The 23440-nt window shown below is 46.9% G+C and overlaps 1 protein-coding gene across 1 annotated transcript in view; it reads right to left on the bottom strand.

The window, feature by feature from the left end:
* Positions 1-7294: 7294 nt before the first annotated feature.
* LOC126295068 (forkhead box protein L2-like) overlaps positions 7295-23440 on the bottom strand; it is a 63021-nt gene continuing 46875 nt past the window's right edge. Inside the window, exon 5 of the mRNA XM_049987314.1 lies at positions 7295-7344. Within this exon, the coding sequence (XP_049843271.1) occupies positions 7295-7344 (50 nt within the window). The remainder of the gene's footprint in view (positions 7345-23440) is intronic.

The raw sequence follows: 23440 nt of genomic DNA, 5'->3' as shown, positions 1-23440 counted from the left end.
CAAATTGTATCTAGAATATTGTAGAACTTTTCTTGCAATTGTGTAGACGAAAGTCGTTCACATAGCACACTTGCACATATACATGTAAAAACACTACAGACTTCACAGGATTGTATACTTACACTGTGTTATATCTTCAACTGTAGTCGCGACTACTTGAAAACAGACACTGCGAAAGTACGTAAACAACTGCTTCCGTTCGCTACCTTATAGTCTAAAGTCACAACCATGCGGTACGCCTTAGCGTAACGTTTCCACATTTCAGTCCTCCGGCCCCTAATACAGGCGGCCGTGCACATACACGTCTGGGTACAGATCTAAATAATCTAAATAATAAAGGATGGCGCCCCTCCACGCCCGCACCAACGTGGTGACCAAACCAAAAGTTCTACTGTCACCTCCGTAAGAATGTTAGTTTTGAATCAGGCGTCACAGGATGCAGGCTGTGATGTTGTCCATGCGTCTGGGTAAGGTTACTCATTTACACGGTCCATCAGGAGATAGAAGTGGTCGAAAGCGATCGAAGGGTAACGGTTGTAAGGGCAGAGGGAAAAAAGTGCCAAGGCCAGCGCCAAGGGAAAAAAACCTCTGCGACAGTAGGATGGGTAGTAAGGGCAGTAGCGGCTTGCTAGCTGCGATAGAGCATGCGAGGTGAGGTCGGTTAGCGTGAGGTATCGTACATCGTTACCTATGTGTTGCGTGTCTGTTAGCTGAGTCAGTCTGGGTGCTGCGGCTGGGCTCGCTTGTAGTCTCCTGGGCCGGCCGCAGTGGCTTCCTCCATGTAACGTAAGAGTTCGGAGCGGCAACACATGCGTTGCTGTTAGGCCCTCTGCTGCGCCTTGTCGTCGCAGATTTGGTGCAGCTTCATCAGGCTGGTGCAGAACGGCAGCGAGGCTACAGTTCAGCATCCTCCTCTACCGCACGCCGCAGCCCTTTCGCAATGTAGCTTCAAAGAGCTCCGTTTGTTCGAAGAGCTGCGTCAGTTCAGCATCCGAGGAAGTTTTGCCGTTCGCTCGCGACTCGGCGATAAAGGCTGCCCTTTTGGCTTCTCGATCCGTGGCGGGACCCGCTCCCGTAGCGGTCGGCGTTGCCACCGGTTCAGCTGGGGCGGCGGTTTTCTTCTTAGCACCTTTCACCTGCGGTGCTGCTGGGGCAACCGCTGGCTCAGGCGCGCGGACGTCTTTCTGCGAGGTCGCGGGAGTGTTCGCAGGTGCTACTGCGCTGGGGCCTCGGGCGAAGACTGCTCACAGCTGCCTCAAGGCCTCTTCTTTCTCTGCAGCCACGGCGGCTGCGAAGGCAACCCTCTCTGCCGCAATGACGGCTCTGAGGGCTGCGGTGGCCTCCTTCACGGCGGTGCCGAGTTCGAGGTCACGTATCTTCTCGGGAGCGCGGGCTGCGTCCTGGCCGCTCGTTTCCAAGCGGTCTTCCCTGCTCCTGGCAGGTGGGGCTGCTGCTGCACCGTCCCTCTGCTGCGCCGGGCTGTTCTGCGCCCTACGCCGTTTCCGACGTCGTCTTCGCTTCTTCCGCTGCGTCGGTGCGGCTGCGGCCGCCTCGACGCCCCCGGCACGGCTGCTGCTTGCGAAAGCCGCACAACTGCACCAACTGGCGACGTGCGGGCCGCCACACCGGACACAGGTCGGCAGAACGTTGCTGCCGCGGTCGCAGGCGCGGCTGTCGTGCTCCCCTGAGCACTTGACGCACCGCACCGCGTTGCGGCAATACTTCGCAACATGGCCCTCGCCCTGGCACCTGAAGCACTGGGGCTGGGGGTCCGTGGTGGTCGGGAGAGCCTCTGACGTCACCGGGAAGCCCAGCAGCTTCCGCAAGTCGAAGATGTCGCTCCCGCCGTCGACCGTATGCACGGTCACAGCATAGAGCGGCGCCCTCTTCTTGTTGGTCCGGTTGTGCAGCCTTGCGGTTGCACCACCAAATCCGGCTCGCAGCAGCCCTTCCCGGACCGCTGCCTCGTCACAGCACCAAGGTAGCCCCCTGAGGAGTGCTTTGGTCGTCTTCATCCTTCCTACGGAAGGTGCCTTTTCACGCGCCAGCGGGGCGTCGACGATGTGGTCGGCCACTGCGACCTTGATCGCCCTGTGGTCGGCCACGTTTGCGGCTCGAACGCAGATCAGCGAGTCTGTATCGACAGACTCGTAGACCACTTTGTTCCGAGCGCAGTTCGTCATGGTGTCGAACAGCGCTGTCTACCCGCCTTTACACTTGATGTACAAAGGGGGGACAGGCCGCGACTCGTCTTCTCGGGAGTTCCTTGCATGGTCGGCAGACTCAGTGAATTGCGCAACCGAAGGACCGTTCGTAACGGCAGGTTTCCTCTGCGAACCCTTCTTTCCCGTGCTGTGAGGCGCGGAACACGACAATCTGCACACGTTGTGAAAACAACGCACGACAATTTGCTCTCCGCGGCTCCCACAGCACAGAAACCTCTTCGCGAGCTCTCAATGGCCGAGTTAAGAGCGCGCAACGGCAGCGATGCGCTCGCCTCGCTAGCTCAGGCCGCTCTGGTGCGTACAGATCTGACGCTGACGCTGTAAAGACGAGCCGATCCTTGGCTCGAGAATGGTGCAGTCTAGACAGATTTGTCATTCCTGCGGTTCCTGTGGAAGAGAAAAGAAAAATATATTAACACACCTGTCGAATTTTCCATGCTGGTGTGACCTGTAAGAGAAAAAGTAACACACTCTGCTGGGGGATTAGTAAAACCTAATCCCTCAGCAGGTCAGGCCAGCGCGTGGTTGGCCTGTGATGTGGTTGTTGGCCCAGTCCACGGATGAGCCGGTTACGGGAGTGTTCCGTCTCTCGTAGAATTTCCTAGCGATGGCGCGGAACCTTTCTCGAAGAGGCAGGATTCCGGTGTCCTCATGGAGTTGGCGCGTCGAAAAGCGCCTCGGAAGATGCATAGCAGTCTTCAGGGCGCGGTTCTGTATCCGTTGCAGAGTCACAATGTGAGCATCTGCGGCTTTCCCCCAGACCTCGGCCGCATACTCCAACAGTGGGCGAACCAATGTTAGGTAAAGCGTGATGCCGTGATGCGGTGGCAAAGTCGACTGCGGGTTTAGCAGTGGATACAGGGCGCGGAGGCGTCCAACTGCTCTCCCTTTCACATCACGGATGTGATGCTTCCAGGTGAGCCTGCGGTCTAGGGTAACCCCCAGGTATTTTGCCGTCCCACTCCATGGGATGGGTTCTCCCAGGATTTGGAGCGGCGTAAGCCCTGGCGGCAGAAGTCTTCGAGTGAAGACGACTGCCTGGCTTTTTGTGGCGTTGAATTTCAACCGCCACTTTGTTGCCCATGAGCCCAAGGCGTCACACCCGCGTTGGAGGCGGTTTCTCAGCACCTGGGCATTCATGCTGCGCGTGAACAGGGCTGTATCATCAGCATACAGCGCCAGTTCGATTCCTGCCACTTTCGGCGCGTCTGCAGTGTACAGGGAGTACAGCGAGGGGCCGAGAACCGACCCCTGCGGCACCCCTGCACGTATCTGCCGGTCTGTGGACGTACCGTCGTCAGCCCTCACGTGGAAGGTTCGTTCGGACAGGTACGACCGCAGCAACGTCATGTGAGACGTCGGTATCCCTTGCTCAAAGAGTTTGAACTCGAGACCGTCGTGCCACACCGAGTCAAACGCTCGGGAGACGTCGAGGAACACTGCGCCAAGGAATTCCCTTGTCTCCAGTGCCCTCATGGCCGGTTCTACCACCCGCAACAGCTGGTGGGAAGTGGCATGCTCTTCTCGGAATCCGAACTGCTCGTCCGGGATGATGCCCTCCTGGGTGACGTGTCGCATCAGTCTTCTCGCGTACAGCCTCTCGAAAACTTTCGAGAGGGATGGGAGTAGGCTGATGGGTCGGTAGCTCGATGCCTGGCGTGGGTCCTTGCCAGATTTCAGGATGGCCACGACCTCCGCGTGTTTCCACGCAGAGGGGTAGTCACCCGATCGGAGAATCTCGTTGAATACATCGGCAAGTTGCCGGTGTAGGCCCGGTGGAAGGTTCTTCAGCAGGAGGTTTGTGACGGCATCGCTGCCTCCGGCCTTCTTGGGGTTCAGCGAGCGAAGTTGTACCGCAACTTGCTCCTCCATTATCGGCTCGATAACGTCGCCTTCCTCCCTTGCGGCGCGGAAGGTTGGCAGTTGCTCGTGGACTCGCCGCATGTGGTCGTCGTCGATGACGTCGGCCACCGGTGTGAAGTTGGCTGCAAAGGCGTCAGCCAGGACGCTGGCTTTCGCGTCGGGGTCGCTGGCGAAGTCGTTCCTGACCTGTAAAGGCGGTATTCGCTGTCACCGGCGTAGGAAGGACTTTACCACCCTCCATGCACTGCCATACTCAGGATTGAGGGTAGACACAAGGTCTTCCCATTCCTGGTTCCGGTGATGCTCGACTGCTGCCTTGATTTCCCGTCTCATGCGGTTTAATCGGCGCTTCGTGTCTGGTAGGCGAGCGAGCTGCCATTCACGAAACAGTCGGTTCTTCTCGGTGATCGCGTCCAATATAGGGCGCGGTAGCTGTCGCGAGAAGTCTCGTGTTCCTTGGCGACGTCTCGGCGTGGCTTCCTCAGCTGCTCGGAGTATTCTTCGGGTGAAGAATGCCAGGGCGGCGTCTGCCCCTACCATGGTGGGGTTTGGCGCGTCCTCGAGCAGTTCGAGCGCTTTCATCCGAAAGCGCTCGGTGTCGAGCCTGCGATAGCTCGGACGGCTGTCTGGAAGAGAAGTTCCGGCCACGTCGAGACCAAAGATGACCGGTACGTGGTCGGAGGAGAGAGCGTTCCGCGTCTCAGCGGTCGCGAAGTGCCCGATGCCCTTCAGAAGGGCAATGTCGAGCACGTCGGGCTGTCCCTGTGCAGGGAAGATCGTGGGGTCAAACGGCCCCACGGTGATCGCGCCGTTGCGGTGAACAACGCGGGAGAGGCGGCGCCCGCTGCGGCTAACAGTTCGCGAGTTCCATTCGGTGTGTTTCGCATTGAAATCCCCGGCAATGAAAACTCGCCCCTCCAGCGACAGCAGGACGTCGAAGTCGGCTTCGTCTAGCGGTCTGCTAGGCTGCCGATAGACCGACACGAAAAGAATGTTTCCGGCGGTGGTGTCGACGGCCACTCCCGTGGCTTCCAGGGCGTTGAGCGCCGGCAGTTGAACTCGGTGGTGGCACAGTGACTTCTTCACGTAGATGGCAGTGCCGCCCCCATGGGTGGCTCTGTCATCTCGGTAGCAGCAAAAGTTTGCTGCTCGCACGTCGACCCCGGGTTTGAGGAAGGTCTCCTGCACAAGGCAGATGTCGACAGCCTCGTCTCGTAGGAATTGGCGAAACTCGCCCTGCTGGGGGTGGAGACCCCGAGCGTTGAACGTGCAAATGGTTGACCCATAAATATGGTCGTTATCCATATTAGGGCTGGCTTCTCCCGGCGGTGGCCTGGAGGGCCGCCGTCACTCCTCCCACGAGCACCGGTAGCTGAGTCATCAGCTGGTTGAGCGACTGCAGAATCGCGGCCAGCTCGGTGGTGTCATCCTTCACTGTTTCGGGAAGGTTCGACTCCATCGCGACGTTTCCCATAGTCGGCAGCGGAGCGGTGTGCTGAGAACGCCCTGCGCGGGCGGCAACCATCCTAGCAGCCGCGGGCGCCGGCAAGCCGACATCCCCGACCGCAGGCGGCACCGCCGGCGAGGGCAGCTGCGACGGCTGCAGTGCCGGTGCGGCCTCCCCCGCGGGCGGCCCAGGCCGCTCGGAGGGGCCGGCCGGCTTCCCCTTAGCTACGTCCGCAAAGCTGCGGCCCGGGTTTACGCGGCTGGCGTGCTTCCCTCGCTTGAAGGCGACAGCACGCGACGTGGTCCCCGCCGCACTTGCAGCACGTCGGCCGGTCTTCTTTCTTCGTGGGGCAGTCACGCGACTGGTGTTGCTCTCCGCATTTGCAGCAGCGCTCCGGCATCCTGCAAAATTTGGACACATGGTCCATGCGTTGGCAGTTGAAGCACTGGGCTCGCCTGCCTTTTGCACGGAGTGGTTCGACTTTTACGTCAAAGTCGGCAGTGCTGTCAACCTGAAAAATTTTCTGGTTGTCAATGTTGTCAACCAGAACCACTAGGAACAAGGGCATGTCCCTGTGGGTCCTGGGTGACTTCATCAAGTCGATGTCGCGGGTCTGGAAGCCGATCTCTTCCAGCTGCCGCTGTAGGAACTCCGGTTCCATCTTCATTGGCAGGTGGCGAATGACTACGTTGAGCTGCTTCAGCTGATCGGTGCTCTGCGTAAAGCAGTGCCACTTTTCGGATTCGCAGAGCTGCATGAGTTTCGCGTGGTCCTCTATGCAGTCTGGTCGAACCTTGTACGTGTCGTTGCCCGCGATCATCTTTCGCGGTTTTGCGACAGCGTACAGCTTGTCCCTCAGCTCGGTATAGCTCCCGGGAAACTGAACAGAGATATGCGGCGGGGCGGCTTCGTCGCCGTGGTCGGCTGTGTCCCGTCCCCGTCGGTCTCGGCTACTTCCGGCAGGCCCGCGAACCGGTTTGCAGCCTGGACCGCTTCTGGCGTCACCAGTTCGAACGCCCTGGCTCTCGCTGTATGGCGCCGGGAGGGTGCGATGAAGCCTTCTCCATCGGGTTGCCTCGGTGACGTGGTCGTCCTACGGCGCGCCCTCTTCTTCCGCCTGGCGCGACCGGAACTTGCCTGTGGGGAGGGAGTGTCCTCTACGGCCGGGGCTGGGCGCTTCCGTGAGGTTTGCTCGACCTCTGCAGGCTTGTCCGGTTCTGCCAGACTCCACGCTGGCGATGGCGTGGTGGCCTCTGTGGCCGGCGTGACTGCTGGCACGGCAGCTGTCGTGGCAGTTACGACATGCGCGCGCATGTCCACGGGCACCAAGGACTGGAGTCTCAATAGTACCTCCGCCCTGACCTCTTCTGTCCCCGTGGCCAGCCGCTGCATGCAGCTGAAGCTCTCCTCTGCCGTCAGGCGCGCGATGGCGGCGGCAAATTCCTCCTTTGTTAGGGGAACCGGCGGCTCTGGCCGTCGCCGCCGTCCTGAGAGTGTGCGGGCGCGGCCACGTGCGTTCGCGGGAATTTCCGCGCCATCACGGCGGCCACGTGCAGCACTCTCGCTCGTCGTCCTCGTCGGTGATGGCGGGTCAGATGCTGCCGCCGTTAGGGAGACCTCCCTTGGACGGCCATCCGCCGCGCCCTGTGTCTCGCCGGAGCGATCGTCTCCCTGCAGCTCCTCCTCCATGTCGCGACCCCAACACGACAACTTTGCTTTTTTAGAAAAGACGACAGATTATGCTTTTCAGATTGTGGGGTCACGCCACGTGGATTTTGCCACCTGAGTCCCTAGCAGGCTGATCCGAACCTAGAAGGAAAAAGGAAACACCGGTGAACGAGAACACGCAAGGCGAGAAGCCAAATGCGTGAACCCGCACAGCCGATTGCAACACAACCGCAAACAAAGGAATAGCCTCGGTAGCGTCAGCTAGGAGCATCCGCTCGCTTCGGCATCCACAGCGCAAGTCGCGTATTATGGCAGGACTACATTATATACACATTTCACTCAGTGTATCAAACATCATCATCCTTAATATATCGAATGTAGAGAGACGTGGTTACACACCCCCCTCCACAAATTTCATTGCATGTCACCCCACCCAAACAAATCGTTCGGGTTCAGGGGAGCACAAGTTACAGACAGAAGTACATTGGTAGGTGAGAACGTCCTACTTAAAAATGTTATTCGTGATACACATTACAAGAACAGTTACAACGTTTCTAAATTCTTAAATAAAATCTTCTCTTTTCAACTTGCCACAGATTGTATTTTATAAAAAAATTGTTAATAATGTTACATTTTATAACATTCAGTCACACTTATGATTTTATTTTACAAGTATATACAAAAGTAAAGTATGGTAACTTATGAGCACATCTGGCGGCGTTTAATTTAACCACGAATCTCTTCTACATCGACGACAGATAGCAGCACGTACGTGGGCTCCCAAAACCGGAATTCCTAAATCGATTTTCGAGTCCCGCTTCTGATTGGTCATGTAAACACTCCACAATCGAATCTGGAAATCCGCTTCTAGTTGGTAGGTTTCCATTTTTCAGTTCCGCAAGCGCCAAGCGACTGTGTAAACGCTCAACCGATTTTGAAGTGGCATTGGGCTTGCATTTCTTGTTATCTGTGAAATGTCGGGAAATATGACCGAAGCAAATAATGGAAAGAGTAGCAGGTGATCCATATGCTCTAATAGAAGAAAAACACAAGACATTTGTTGGATGGCAAGAGATTCAGGAATGCGGATCTTTTTGCTTTGCTGCCGAAAGCCATGGCTGACCTGAAATACAGTAACATTGCGCGTTACATCCAATTTAAAGGCAAATAAAGTTTTTAGTTTTAAATCACACATAATATCATCATTTAAAAAGTAAACGAACCTTAAGTGATCTGGTGTATGTATATTACACCCGATTATTTTAGGTTGGTTTACTTTTTAAATGATGATAATATGCGTGATTTAAATCTAAAAACTTTATTTGCCTTTAAATTGGATGTAACGTGCATTGTTACTCTATTTCAGATTTAAGTGTAAATCTTGAAGAGACTTCAACGACGCCAAGAAGCGAAATACTATAAGCAGTAATGATCGTTCGGATTTTCCGTTTTACGATGAAATGGCAAGTACCCTTGACGAGAGGCTGTGAGCCTTATTGCTAGAACGCAGTGAAGATTGTACACCATGTGGAGAAGGTACAGCAGTTTCGCTACTTTTATACTTAATATCATAAATAAAACGCTACATTGTACATTTGTTTATTGTACAGAATCTGCACACACGGTCAAACATCAACATAAGAATCGCAACATGAGGGTGCATTAACAGTTCTCCACATGACTTGCCGAATATTACGGTGTGTGCAACCAGCAAAAAGTGAGTGCTGCTTACGTTTGAAAGGTTGCCTGTTGAAAATGAGTTTTGTGAGTGATAGGCAGTAGTGGATGTCTTCATGGTGTCATTGTACATCTGTGGCCCCCCCCCCCCCCTCCCGCGACTTGCATTTTTCGTTGTTTTTGTGTAGTGTATGTGCATAATAAGCATAAAATGATCATAATTTATGTGACTGTTACCTATTATAATTTTTCTGTTGACAGTATTATAAATTTATTTCACTAACTCAAAGCCAAATTCACACATTCTGAGCTAACCTAGATCTCGGGCTACATTACAAGCGGCACTGGTTTCAAAACCAAGGTTTCAGTGGAACAGGTTGAGGGAGATTGGGATATCATACTCCAGTTGTCATGCTTGCTTAGTGTTCATTCATATTTTGGTGCAAAGCCATACTATTGGTTTCTCAAAAAAAAATTATAGGCCTATATATTTTTGGGAGGTAGTCCCCTGTTCATTACAATGAATTGTACAAAGCGTTAATGTAGTGGGGCATTGGCATGAATGTGTATTTAACTGACATTGTTCAAATCGATAAAGGGAGTACCTATGTGGAATTTCACCATCAGAGTTGGGATAGTTGCACTACATTTTTCAGCAGTCAAAAGGTGAAAAATAAAAAGTAAACATAGAAATAAAGAATTTCATTGGTGCAACTTCTGTTAAAATATAAATAACTAAAGTTTTCAAAATGAGTTGTTAATCATCATTAAAACTTTGTCACAGAAGGGACAGCAAACATTTTACAAGAACTCTGAATTTTGCACACATTTTGTTTTGAAAACATTGAATTTGCTCTAACAAGACAGTTCTCTTCATGATGAAAATATCTATGAATGTTGCTTCTTTTTCCATTTCACCCTCCTTGGGGTATTTTGGTAGTGATGATCATCGCCTAGTGCCCAGTACCTCTCCAGCATTGTATTGTAACTCTGTGTGACACAATACCGCTAGAAAAGATCTTTATTGTCAGCAACAGAGCCCATTGGGGAGTATATGTACTGGGAAGTGAGTGTAAGTATTCCGAGGTCCTTAAAAAGGTATCTGCTAGATGTATGGTTAATCCACTTTACACAATATTCTTACCACTCGCTTCTGTTGCAAAAAAAGTTTATTTACTTTAGGTGCACTTCCGCAGAAGATAATTCCATATGACAACGCGGAATGAAAATATGCAAAAGCCAACACACTTGTCTTTAGGTCAACACAATGGGAGATGCTTCTAATAGCTAACTTGCTGAACTAAATTTCTTGATTAGTTTATCTATGTGTTTACTCCACTTTAACTTGTTATCCAGCTGTACCCCAAGGAATTTTACGCACTTTACTCCATTCAATGTTTGACCATTAATGTCTACTTCTGGTGTTAATATGTTTGTGAAGCAAATACTTAAACTTTTAGCTGTAAATCACTTATAGGCCTATTCAGCTTGTTAAAGTTCAATCTAGGATATAGCTTGCTCTTCAATTCTGAACACCTCTGCTGAGTTCCCTATATAACTCGTATACACAATCTTTTCCCCATCTCCTTCTGTCTTATCATCTTTCTTTCAGTCTATTTGCAGTCATCCTCCTCAGTTTTCCCATATGATCCACAGACATCTTCAACATTTAAACATGGTCATTTACATATTACCTATTGTTTTATTGGCAACTGGATGTTTTTATAGGTTTTCCTTATTTGGAACCTAGAATAAACACAGTTAATATTGTTGAGATAGAGAAGACACTTTTTCATGTTTTGTGTCACTGGTGAAAAACTAAATTATTATTGTGAATTTGCTGCATATTTAATACTTCCTAAACAAAAAAAAACAACGCTAGACTGACTGAAGTTCAAGTGAAAGATAAAGTTCAGCTCTTCAAACTTTAGAATTGAAACAACTATGACTGAAATATAAAAGCCAATTGTGTTCTCCATCCTCATTTACAGAAGTCCCAAGTTTAACTACATTACAAGAAATTTAGTGATTTTTAATAATTTTTGCAGTACAGTAAAATATGACTTTTTTAGATTCAGGTAACAAATTAAATTTTGAAAACTGTATGGCTGTTTGATGTGGAATTGTCCCTTTACAAACTCCAAATTGCTTACAAAATAATTAAAATTTTGTTTTGTTTATTGCCATCATTACTGTGCATTTGTTTATAATAAAATTTTAACATTAAAAGTTCATAATCAATACTGTGCTAATTTCTGTAAAATGTTACAGGTTATGAGAATAATTTGAGAAAGACAGACAGTGTGAGAAGCCGCTGTCGGAGAATATCCAAAGTAGGCGTGCGGAAGGGACAAAACAGTAAACTCATTTTTAAGTGGCCTTCACGCCATTAGAGGGCAGAATACTTCGAGCCCACAATTCTCCCCACAGGCTGGTTTCTTCCACCCAACCACCCCTTCTCCAACCCGATCCCCTTCCCCATCCACCTCCGGTTACAGACAGTGAGCTTTTTGTACACTGTAAACTGAAGCACAGCAAATAAAAAAAAAGTTATTGAAATTGTACATTTTCATTTCATAACTACCAAATTTGATCTGATTTAAAAGTATTTATACACACTTAATTACAATGTGCTTATTGAAATCTTGGGTCGACCGAAGCATCCGATCCCACCCTTCGGCTTTGACCCGTGACATAAGGCTGTTGTGGTGTGTGACGTCATGACGGCACAGAATTTGTGACTTCTGAAATTTTCCCGGCGTATTTGTTCTTCTAATAATTTCCGGGTATGCAGCCGGATGCCGTCGACATTCTGCCACGATATTTCGGCCCAGAGACGTCTGACCATCATCAGGTGAGTACACAACTACTGAAGAGCCCAGGTGCAGTCGCGGTATTTATGCTGATTCTCGCACACGTGTTAACATGCGCGGCATAGCCGAGTTGTTCGTGCTGCCCTCGGTGGTGAAAGTAAAAGATCATCTAGTCATTGAGTATCGAATGATGCTGTCTATTCCGCTGTGAATGTATCATTTTAATAACAGGATTCCAAGTTTTATCCAGTTGAAAGCCGTTGTCACGATTTATAAGATTATTGGCAAGACGTATTTCCACTGATTCCTTGCTTACAGAATCCCAAAATCCGGAAACCGGAGCTAAAATTTTTGTTCCATTGTATTCCATTGAATGTCCCAATGAAATACAGTGGTCTGCTACTAGAAGAACAAATACGCCGGGAAAATTTCAGAAGTCACATCAAATACCTTTACGTACTGGATAAATTACGCGAGTAAAGAGCCAGGTTGCTGTGTTCACTAAATTTTTTACTGAAATGTAGAAACAATAACTTGATTCCAACTTTCGCCAGAGTTCTTCATTTTATTAATAGTGTGGCCGCCAACAATATAAAACACAAGGCGAGTCTGGCTTTATTAAGAGAACGAATCCGTTATACGCGTCGTGAGTTAGACGCTGTTGCCAGGAATTTATATTATTTACATCTGAAGATTGCAGCAAGATGTTCTTCCTTTAGCTGGGACTGGATTGACGGTGTATCCTGGGCCAAGGCAGACTGGGCTCACAGGAACAGTACGAACAGGCAAAGTGCGAAGTTTAGCCAACTCGTAACACAAAAGCCGCAAGAAGCTATTTCTGGACGATCCGTGGTGAACCTTACGGAGTAATCGTTTGACGATGCGACGATGTCAGTGCTTGCGAAAGGTTTAAACTTCGCCCCTACTCCTGCTTCACTGCCTTTAATGGATTTCATCAGTTCCATTGAGGAAGCCATTAGACGTCTCCCTGTGGATAATGCAGACAAAATTCGACGTGAATCTTGCCGAACGTTGCTGAAATGTGCGCCACAACGGAGTAACATCTCGCCAGCTGAAAGAGCTGCTGTCCGCAGCCTCAGAGAAGATACTAGCACAGTCGTACTGCCTGCGGATAAGGGTAACGCCACAGTTCTTCTGACAAGGGAAGCCTATAACGAGAAGATATATTGTCAGCTAAATGATTCCTCGTACCGCAGAATTGAAAAGGACCCAACAAGCCGAATATCAAGGAAAACTGCTACCCTTTTGAACGACTGTTCTCTACCTGAACAAGTTTTCAAGAGATTGAGACCACGCAATGCAGTACCACCAAGACTCTACGGTCTTCCCAAGATACACAAGGATGGTGCCCCACTACGATTAATAGTGAGTAATATTGGTGCTGCCACTTATTCTACAGCAAAATATCTGGCCTCACTACTAAAGCCGTATGTGGGTAAGTGTTGCCACCATATACGTAATTCTGAGGATTTTGTCAGTCGCTTGAAGGAAGTTAAGCTTAGCAGCTCGGATTTATTAGTCAGCTTTGATGTGGTCTCACTATTTACCGAAGTGCCTTTAATGGAATCGTTACATCTTATTGGTAACTTATTCAGTGCAGAAATGACGGCCTTGTTTGAACATATACTCTCCTCAACGTACTTTCTATTCAAGGACGAATTCTTTGAACAAACAGACGGCGTCGCCATGGGGAGCCCTTTGTCCCCTGTGGTAGCTAATCTCTTTATGGAGGACTTTGAGGAGAAAGCACTTGAGTCTGCTGTCTTAAAGCCTACGGTCTTCTGGCGGTACGTAGATGATACTTTTGTTGTATGGCCTCATGGCAGACAGGAACTGGAGAAATTCCTTCATCATTTAAACTCTTTACATGAGAACATCAAATTCACGATGGAGATTGAAAAAGATGGCACTTTACCATTTCTAGACGTGCTAGTATGCCGTAAAAATGATGGGTCATTAGGACATTCTGTGTACAGGAAACCGACTCACACAGATCTGTATCTCCAGGCGTCAAGTTGCCCCCACCCAGCACAAACAGCCGGTGTTCTGAGTACCTTAATACATCAAGCGCATGTAATATCGGACGATGAAAACCTCCACGCAGAATTAGAACACTTGGAGAAGGTTTTTAAAGAGAATGGCTACACTTCACGCCAAATAAGAAAGGCCATGCGCAACTGTTATAACAAGAAGCAGCGCACTGAGGACGCTGATGATGACTTTAAATCAACTGCGTTTCTTCCATACGGCGGGAGTGTGTCGTCGAAAATAGGCCGATTACTGAAGAAGAATAAAATCAAGGTTATCTTCTGTCCACCAGCAAAGAACTGGGCCCTGGTTGGATCCGTTAAAGACGATTTACAACTGAAGAAAGCAGGTGTCTACAAAATTCCCTGTGAATGTGGCTCTGCATATATTGGCCAGACGACAAAAACTGTCCATGAACGATGTACAGAACATGAAAGATACACCCGTCTGCGGCAACCGTCAAAATCGGCAGTAGCAGAGCACTGTATTTCATTGGGACATTCAATGGAATACAATGGAACAAAAATTTTAGCTCCGGTTTCCGAATTTTGGGATTCCGTAAGCAAGGAATCAGTGGAAATACGTCTTGCCAATAATCTTATAAATCGTGACAACGGCTTTCAACTGGATAAAAATTGGAATCCTGTTATTAAAATTATACATTCACAGCGGAATAGACAGAATCATTCGATACTCAATGACTAGATGATCTTTTACTTTCACCACCGAGGGCAGCACGTACAACTCGGCTATGCCGCGCAAGTTAACACGTGCGCGAGAATCAGCATAAATACCGCGACTGCACCTGGGCTCTTCAGTAGTTGTGTACTCACCTGATGATGGCCAGACATCTCTGGGCTGAAATATCGTGGCAGAATGTCGACGGCATCCGGCTGCATACCCGGAAATTATTAGAAGGCGCAGAATTTAGTTTGTGAGAGTGGCATGTTTGTAGGTGGCGTTTTGATGCGATCGATGGTACTCTCTGGCGGTGTGTTAGGTGATGTTTTTGGTTTAGTTTGCGAGTGTGGCATCGTGTGTGAATTTTGGTAAATTGCTTTTTTTTTTATGTCTTTGGTATGTGTGGATATGATTGACAGGGTCAACAGTTCTCGGCTGTTGGCTACGATGGGAGACATTGCGTTGTCTCTAATAAAATTTCTTCAACTATTTGGTTTTTTGGATGAAGTCGTGAAGTGTTCGGTATGTCGTGAAGAAATGAGGCTTACTTAAAGTTACGGCATCTCGGATTGGGGACGGCTGTATGTGGAGATGTACTAAGGACAACAGGTCAAGGGAAGTGTTTGATTGCAATGTATGGCTGCAAATGTTGGTATTAGTATCGGGAGGCGTTTTTGAGCTACGTAAGTCGAGGGAAGTGTTAGGTCCTAATTTGTGGAATCGGGATCTGCTGTTGAGCTATATAGGTCAATAGAAGTGTCCGATTCCAGATGATACTGTGTTTAGTGGTATTTGGGGAGTTTTGTGACGTCGGTTTTTTTCGTCGTTTTGTGTGGTTTTGTATGGAGGTGGGTGTCTAAATTTGTTTATATTTAGCATTTAGTTTGTCCCCACCCAAAAGCTCCCTATTTCCCACGCTTGTCCCGTTAGTGTCATTAGGATTTTTGTGGAATGTTTGTGTGTTGGTTTCTCAATGTATTTTCGTCCTCATAATGTGTGTGTAACGACTTTATGTCCCTCATATTGGAAACGTGGTTTACGGTTGTTTCCGCCATATTTGTGACGTCACGGGTCAAAGCAGACGGGCGGGATTGAACGCTTCCGTATTTCCGAAATCTTAATTGAGATCTCCTTAATGGATACATGGAAACACAATATGTTTTTAGACAGTTTCTCATCCTTTCAGCATCTTGGTTAACTTCTGTGTAAGTATATTCATTGGGTTGATGGAACATTTTTTCCCCTGTCCACTTCATTAGCCAGTTTTCCCTGAAGTGATCTTTGTGCATTTCAATGATGTTATGGAATACACAACATGTAGCAACAAGTTGAGGCACAAATTGATGTTAATATCTATGCATTTGGCAAGGCACCTCCATTGAGCTTCGAGCCTACCGAAGGCATTCTCAACAGCAGTTCTGGTGGAGCTCAAATAAACACCAAAACTTCCTTCTTCGAGGGTGATACAGTCCCTGTGTACAGTCTCGTGAGGCACGGCAGTAGGGGATATGCTGCATCTCCAAGCAGGAATTTTGGCACAACAGTACCATTGATTGCGCATGGTGCCTAAGGGAAAAAAAGTTACTTTAATAGACAATATTACAATAGAATTTGTTTAAATACTTCAAAAGAGTAATCACTTTCAACTTATCATAAATTATCGTGCTGTATGTGAAAAATAACTACTTGGTATATACTGAATTGCTGATATAACACATATTACTTCTATTTGGAATATACGCATTCCACTAGTGTGCCTGCCGATGAGTGAAATTTCAAAATACGAAAGCCATGGCTGTGAGGGATTTTAATGAAATCCTAAGGCATTGAGATTGCATGTAGAGGACAAACATTGGGCAATCTTTTTAGTTCTTTTCTTTAGCACCATGAGCTTAGACAAGTTACACTTGTGATGTTGTTGTTGTTGTTGTTGTTGTGGTCTTCAGTCCTGAGACTGGTATGATGCAGCTCTCCACGCTACTCTATCCTGTGCAAGCTTCTTCATCTCCCAGTACCTACTGCAGCCTACATCCTTCTGAATCTGCTTAGTGTATTCATCTCTTGGTCTCCCTTGATGTCTCAGAACGTGTCCTACCAACCGATCCCTTCTTCTAGTCAAGTTGTGCCACAAACTTCTCTTCTCCCCAATCCTATTCAATACTTCCTCATTAGTTATGTGATCTACCCATCTAATCTTCAGCATTCTTCTGTAGCACCACATTTTGAAAGCTTCTATTCTCTTCTTGTCTAAACTATTTATTGTCCATGTTTCACTTCCATACATGGCTACACTCCATACAAATACTTTCAGAAATGACTTCCTGACACTTAAATCTATACTCGATGTTAACAAATATCTCTTCTTCAGAAACGCTTTCCTTGCTATTGCCAGTCTACATTTTATATCCTCTCTACTTCGACCATCATCAGTTATTTTGCTCCACAAATAGCAAAACTCCTTTACTACTTTAAGTGTCTCATTTCCTAATCTAATTCCCTTAGCATCACCCGACTTAATTTGACTACATTCCATTATTCTCGTTTTGCTTTCGTTGATGTTCATCTTATATCCTCCTTTCAAGACACTGTCCATTCTGTTCAACTGCTCTTCCAAGTCCTTTGCTGTCTCTGACAGAATTACAATGTCATCGGCAAACCTCAAAGTTTTACTTCGTCTCCATGAATTTTAATACCTACTCCGAATTTTTCTTTTGTTTCCTTTACTACTTGCTCATTATACAGATTGAATAACATCGGGGAGAGGCTACAACCCTGTCTCACTCCCTTCCCAACCACTGCTTCCCTTTCATGCCCCTCGACTCTTATAACTACCATCTGGTTTCTGTACAAATTGTAAATAGCCTTTTGCTCTCTGTATTTTACCCCTGCCACCTTTAGAATTTGAAAGAGATTATTCCAGTCAACATTGTCAAAAGCTTTCTCTAAGTCTACAAATGCTAGAAATGTAGGTTTGGTTTTCCTTAATCTTTCTTCTAAGATAAGTCGTAAGGTCAGTATTGCCTCACGTGTTCCAGTATTTCTACGGAATCCAAACTGATGTTCCCCCGAGGCCGGCTTCTACTAGTTTTTCCATTGGAATTATTATATTCTTCTTGAAGTCTGAGGGTATTTCGCCTGTTTCATATATCTTGCTCACCAGATGGTAGAGTTTTGTCAGGACTGGCTCTCCCAAGGCTGTCAGTAGTTCCAATGGAATGTTGTCTACTCCGGGGGCCTTGTTTCGACTAAGGTCTTTCAGTGCTCTGTCAAACTCTTCATGCAGTATCGTATCTCCAATTTCATCTTCATCTACATCCTCTTCAATTTCTGTAATATTGTCCTCAAGTACATCGCCCTTGTATAGACCCTCTATATACTCCTTCCACCTTTCTGCTTTCCCTTCTTTGCTTAGAACTGAGTTTCCATCTGAACTCTTGATATTCATACAAGTGGCTCTCTTTTCTCCAAAGGTCTCTTTAATTTTCCTGTAGGCTGTATCTATCTTACCCCTAGTGAGATAAGCCTCTACATCCTTACATTTGTCCTCTAGCCGTCCGTGCTTAGCCATTTTGCACTTCCTGTTGATCTCATTTTTGGAACGTTTGTATTCCTTTTTGCCTGCTTCATTTATTGCATTTTTATATTTTCTCCTTTCATCAATTAAATTCAATATCTTTTCTGTTACCCAAGGATTTCTAGTAGCCCTCGTCTTTTTACCTACTTGATCCTCTGCTGCCTTCACTACTTCATCCCTCAAAGCTATCCATTCTTCTTCTTTTTCTGTTATTTTTTCCCCCTGTTCCTGTCAATCGTCCCTTAATGCCCCTCTGAAACTCTGTACAAACTCTGGTTTTTGCAGATTATCGAGGTCTCATCTCCTTAAATTTCCACTTTTTCGCAGTTTCTTCAGTTTTAATCTACAGGTCATAACCAATAGATTGTGGTCAGAGTCCATATCTGCCCCTGGAAATGTCTTACAACTTAAAACCTGGTTCCTAAATCTCTGTCTTACCATTATATTATCTATCTGATACCTTTTAGTATCTCCAGGGTTCTTCCATGTATACAACCTTCTTTCGTGATTCTTAAACCAAGTGTTAGCTATGACTAAGTTGTGCTCTGTGCAAAATTCTACCAGACGACTTCCTCTTTCATTTCTTAGCCCCAATCCATATCCACCTACTACGTTTCCTTCTCTCCCTTTTCCTACACTCGAATTCCAGTCACCCATGACTATTAAATTTTCATCTCCATTCACTATCTGAATAATTTCTTTTATTTCACGATACATTTCTTCAATGTGTGATAGCTGGTAGAAAGTTTTTGTCAAGTTAGCAATGATTTTTCACCATTGCAAAAGAGTTTATTGTTAAGACTTGTTTCGTTTTAATAACTCTAGGAAATCTGAAAGCTGGTGAGAATTTCTATTTTGCATTAGATTTCTCTTTTGCATTCCAAGTTGTCCTGCCTCTCACTAAAATCTTACATTAATTTTGTTTGTATGCTGTTTTATTTTATTTTTATTTTTTGTAACCATAGAGAAGAAATACGTTAATTTCATTGCGTCATGCGTGAGAACTACAGGAGTCCACAAAATATATTTTGATTCATATTGTTTATGTATGAAAAAATGGTGACTGATGGGACAGTTTAAATGAATTGTTCAAGTTACAAACTAAACACTAAAGCACAGAAACAAGACATATCTCTTTTGCACTATTATCTTTGAAGAATGTTTTCTGAAGTGCTCAGAGTGTATTAAGTTAAATTCAAACTTTATTTTTCACTCTATTTTATTTTTATGGTGTTACTACGGAACTGTGTGTGAAACATTATTCAAAAATGTCAGTAGGTTTGCTGATTTAAAAGTTAATAGTTTCACTATTTGGAATTGCAAGTGCTTTAGGCCTATATGTAACAACTACTGCTATTTTGTATGGAATTACTGTAAATTACCTATGCTCAAGACGTGCACTTATTTGTACAATTTTATTTTTGAAACAAGTTCTCCAGATGTGTAGTTTGAGCAGCTGCCCTTTTCAGCATGTTTCCCCTGCCAAATCTATAACTACACTGTTTTCTTTACTTACCAAAGGAAATAGTTTAAATTTGATATGAAATAATTCATGAGTTAATATTTATATGTTTTGGAAAAATGCAATAGAATCTTATCACTTGACTGAACAAATGTAAGTCATTCACAAGGAAGTAAGTTCATGAAACTGCATGTTATAACCACTGAGGAAATTACACTGATTGCTACGTTAACTATTGGGTATCTACAAAACTACATCCTACTTCTGCCATCAGCCTGTTGGCCATTTTATACAGCCTATGAATCCTTCAATATTGATGCTTCATGAACATTTCCGTTATGGCTGATACTGAGGTTCCTAATACTGAAAAAAGCCTAAATTTTGTATATTGCTTTTGGACAATGGTAATATCAATTTCATTCACATTAGTTCACATTCATTTACCAATTATGGCAGTCAACAAATGCCTGAAGAACATGTGATGATCATCCCTTCCTGTTCACAAAATCTGAATATCCGTCCTGAGGAGCTAACACAGGAATGTGAGTGCCTTTGATTGCTCCTACGATCTGGGGGAAGTCTGTCATATCGGAGAACTCCTTACTGATTCTCTCTGCTTCCTCAGCATCTGCCATTTTTATAATTGTTGTCAGCAAAGCAGTATTCACAACCTTAATAAACAAATACAAGCATTTGTGCACAAAGCTTTTATGCACCCCATACTGATTTGCAACTGCTCTGTACTCTGCACAGCTTGCCAATTTATAATGAGCTACTGCCACTCTCTTCTCTAGTGGCAGCAGTTGACGAACAAAATCCACAGCAGGTGATAATGTACTTGACGATTCGAAGCAAAGGTATCGGAATGTTTCTTTCCTCGTGCAGAAATTTTTAAGCCACTCTGATTCCTCAAAATGCTGCAATAGAATTACATTTCACCAGTGATCACTTCGCACTTTCTTCCACACACTGCGCGATCTCAGTCCGTGCAAAAAAAACGTTTCTGGTGGAATATATTGTGTTGTTGATATGCGGAGGCTTCACCTTTTAAACAACCGCCTCCTTATCCTCCTCCTCCGCACAAGTTCACTCGCGTTTATTTGATATTCATATTCCCTCTTTATCAAAAACGTAATGAATGCGCCAATCGTATCAGTTACGAACGCCGAATCTGTCATCCAGCTATCGTACCAGTACAAGCGACAAACACGACAGCTGACTGTCAGCGGCCACTCGTGTAAAACAAATGACGATCGGAAATCCGATTTCCGACAGGGACGGCAAAACCGATTCGACCCGCACACGTGAACGCGACACCAAAAAACGGTTTATGAGATTCGGTTTTCGTCTTCCGGAAGATGTGTCACTTGTAAACATAGCAAATGTTTCCCGTTCAGAGCTGTGGTATGTTAATTATCCCACTGAATAAACATGTAATTTTAGTACGTATCGAGCAAGTCACTGTACACTGAATTATACAGGCGAAGGAGAGAACCCCTGATGCTACCTGGGACCCTACTCTTGATTAAGTGTAGTTATAGTGTATTTCATGTTCCCCAAATCTCCTACGATCTCATCCCCTTCCGTCGTCTTACACTACTTGTAGCAGCTGCACTGTCTTGTTTCAAGTCTCTTGTATCTCAAATGTTCTAAAAATTCTGCTACCGAAGAGAATGTGTTTACAACTTCTAGTAAAGAACTTTCTGAACAGAAAGGGGATAGAATAGTAAAGATTTAAGCATAATCTCCCCAGTGATTTTGTGGAATCATTTATGAGACAATACAAAGATCAATTGACATAAAACACTCCAGCGTCACTGGACATCTACATCTGCAAGGATACTCAGCAATTCAACACTTAAGTGCCTGACAGAGGATAACACCAGAAACCGTAAACTGTTCCTCTCAGGTGGACACTGGAGCACTGTCCACGTGGGTACAGAGGCTTGCGTATCTGCGGGAAGCTGAAGGCTGTGCCGAAGGTAGAGGACCTACTGCCGGAAAGGCCTCAGCCGACGGATCAGACAGAGTGTCCCACAACATCCAATCTTCCATATCCGCTCCTAGTCCTACCCTATTCCCTGGCCCAGTCCAAGGTGTGATGTGGTCCGTGCCGAAGCGTGCGTGGCACACGGGAAGATGTGTCACAAACGGAGCCTCAGGGATACCGGGCGACCTCCCTGAGTAATTAGCCTTACACTGCGTGGGGTATTCGTGGTGTGGACCTTCTAGATCCCCAAATCTTGTGGGACCAATACGGACACAATGTAGAAAATAAAGAAAAATGAACTGAGGGGCAAATTGAGGCCTCAGATACCCAAACATCGGGGACAGAACCGATGGAAGGCATTCCCACTACTGAATCGGGGTCTAGACTGGAGCCAGAAGTGGAAACTGCAACCGAGAAGCTAGACCAGATTAAGATAAAAGGCTTGTCTGGAACCAGAGGAGGAAGCTACTTGGCGAATAGAGGGAAAGAATGGCTTCCTAAAGACAAGTGGAGGGAATTAAAGGAACTAGAACCTAACACCCCAGGAAGAAACTGTCTCAGATTGAAGGGGACACGCAGACCCCCACAACGTCAAAGACAGGTAGTAAGCGGATATGGGAGACTCCCTCCTCCCTGGAGTACACCAAGTCCTTTCACCCACACACGTATTTTATCATCAATACTAACTTTACGACAGGAGCGGGTATAAACGTAAAGGGCATATTACTATACGCAATAACTAAGTCTAGATTGGGTCTTAGCATCTATTCCACAATGTCAGGTCTGGTAAGCGATAACACCTCGGTCGGCGAGTGATTCCAATCCAGGTAGGGAGGCATTCTCACATCGGACGATAGCGAGAGTAAACCGTCCACTTCCAGTACTCCCTGTGGCAATGTCGAGAATGAAATTAACTCGACTTCCACGGAAAAAAATCGGTCCATTCAATATGACACTTTGAGCAGTTCCATTTTTGCTAAGTTTACTCTCCAAGTTTATTACGTGTTTGTAGACTGGCACGCGATGGCAATGTCGACGATACAGACGTTGACGAGGCATAGTGCTTCGATGCTGTTGCAGGTATAGCTCACAGCGGAATGATTCCGGTCGTAAAGTTAGTAATGGTGAAAAAATATGTGTGGAGGAAAGGACTTGGTGTACTGGCTGAGAATGTAACTCTAACCGGTGATGTAACTCTGTACTACAATTATTAATAAAGTGTGATCTGTAGCGTCAGCCACCAATCACTAGACGTACATCTGGTGAACGAGGGGCTCGAGTATGCAACAATTTGAAAAAAATCGAAAACGTGGTGCCGCGTCGGCTGCTGAGCGCCTGCGAGGCCGCACGGTGCAACCCGCTCGGGCCGGCTAGTGCGCGGGTACGCTTGCTGCTGCTGAAGAGACTGCAGCGCGCGTACGCGATAGCACTCCCGCACCGGCCCTCGCGGCGGCTAAGTCCGTTATCAGCACTCTTATGTAATGAAGGTCGTGCAGACCGGCGGAATCATTCTGCTGCGAGGTACATCTGCAACAGCATTGAAGCACTACGCCTCATCGACGTGTGTATCGTCAACGTCGCCGTGGCGTGCCAGTCTACAAACACTTAATAAGCCTACGAGTCCAGAAAAAATCGAGGCAAGAAATAGTGGAACAGACCTATAGTATTGCAGCCTCGGTTTTTAGGATGGCAGCTATCCAGGAAGGTTCTCCACCGGTGGCCATCACCTCACAGCAGGAGGAACAGGTACACATGGCAGATGGCCCTCTTTGAAAAGATTGGGGGGGGGGGGGGGTGGGGGGGGACGCTGGCCCAGGTCCCAACTCGAGTAGGGCCTATCTAGATCGCGGTGCACTCACTCGTCTGTGAGGGGAGCACGCGGTGGAATACCTCGAGGATGAGGTGCCCACGATATCTCCGCGGGAAGATGCGAAGCTGCCGGTCGAGACGGCAGCGGAGCTTCTCGAGACCGCAAAAATATCGTTATGGGT

Source organism: Schistocerca gregaria, chromosome 11 (genome assembly GCF_023897955.1).
Source record: "Schistocerca gregaria isolate iqSchGreg1 chromosome 11, iqSchGreg1.2, whole genome shotgun sequence".
In the NCBI taxonomy this organism is placed as follows: Eukaryota; Metazoa; Arthropoda; class Insecta; order Orthoptera; family Acrididae; genus Schistocerca; species Schistocerca gregaria.
The sequence above is the reverse complement of the archived record's forward strand: the minus strand, read 5'-3'. Positions and strand labels throughout refer to the sequence as shown.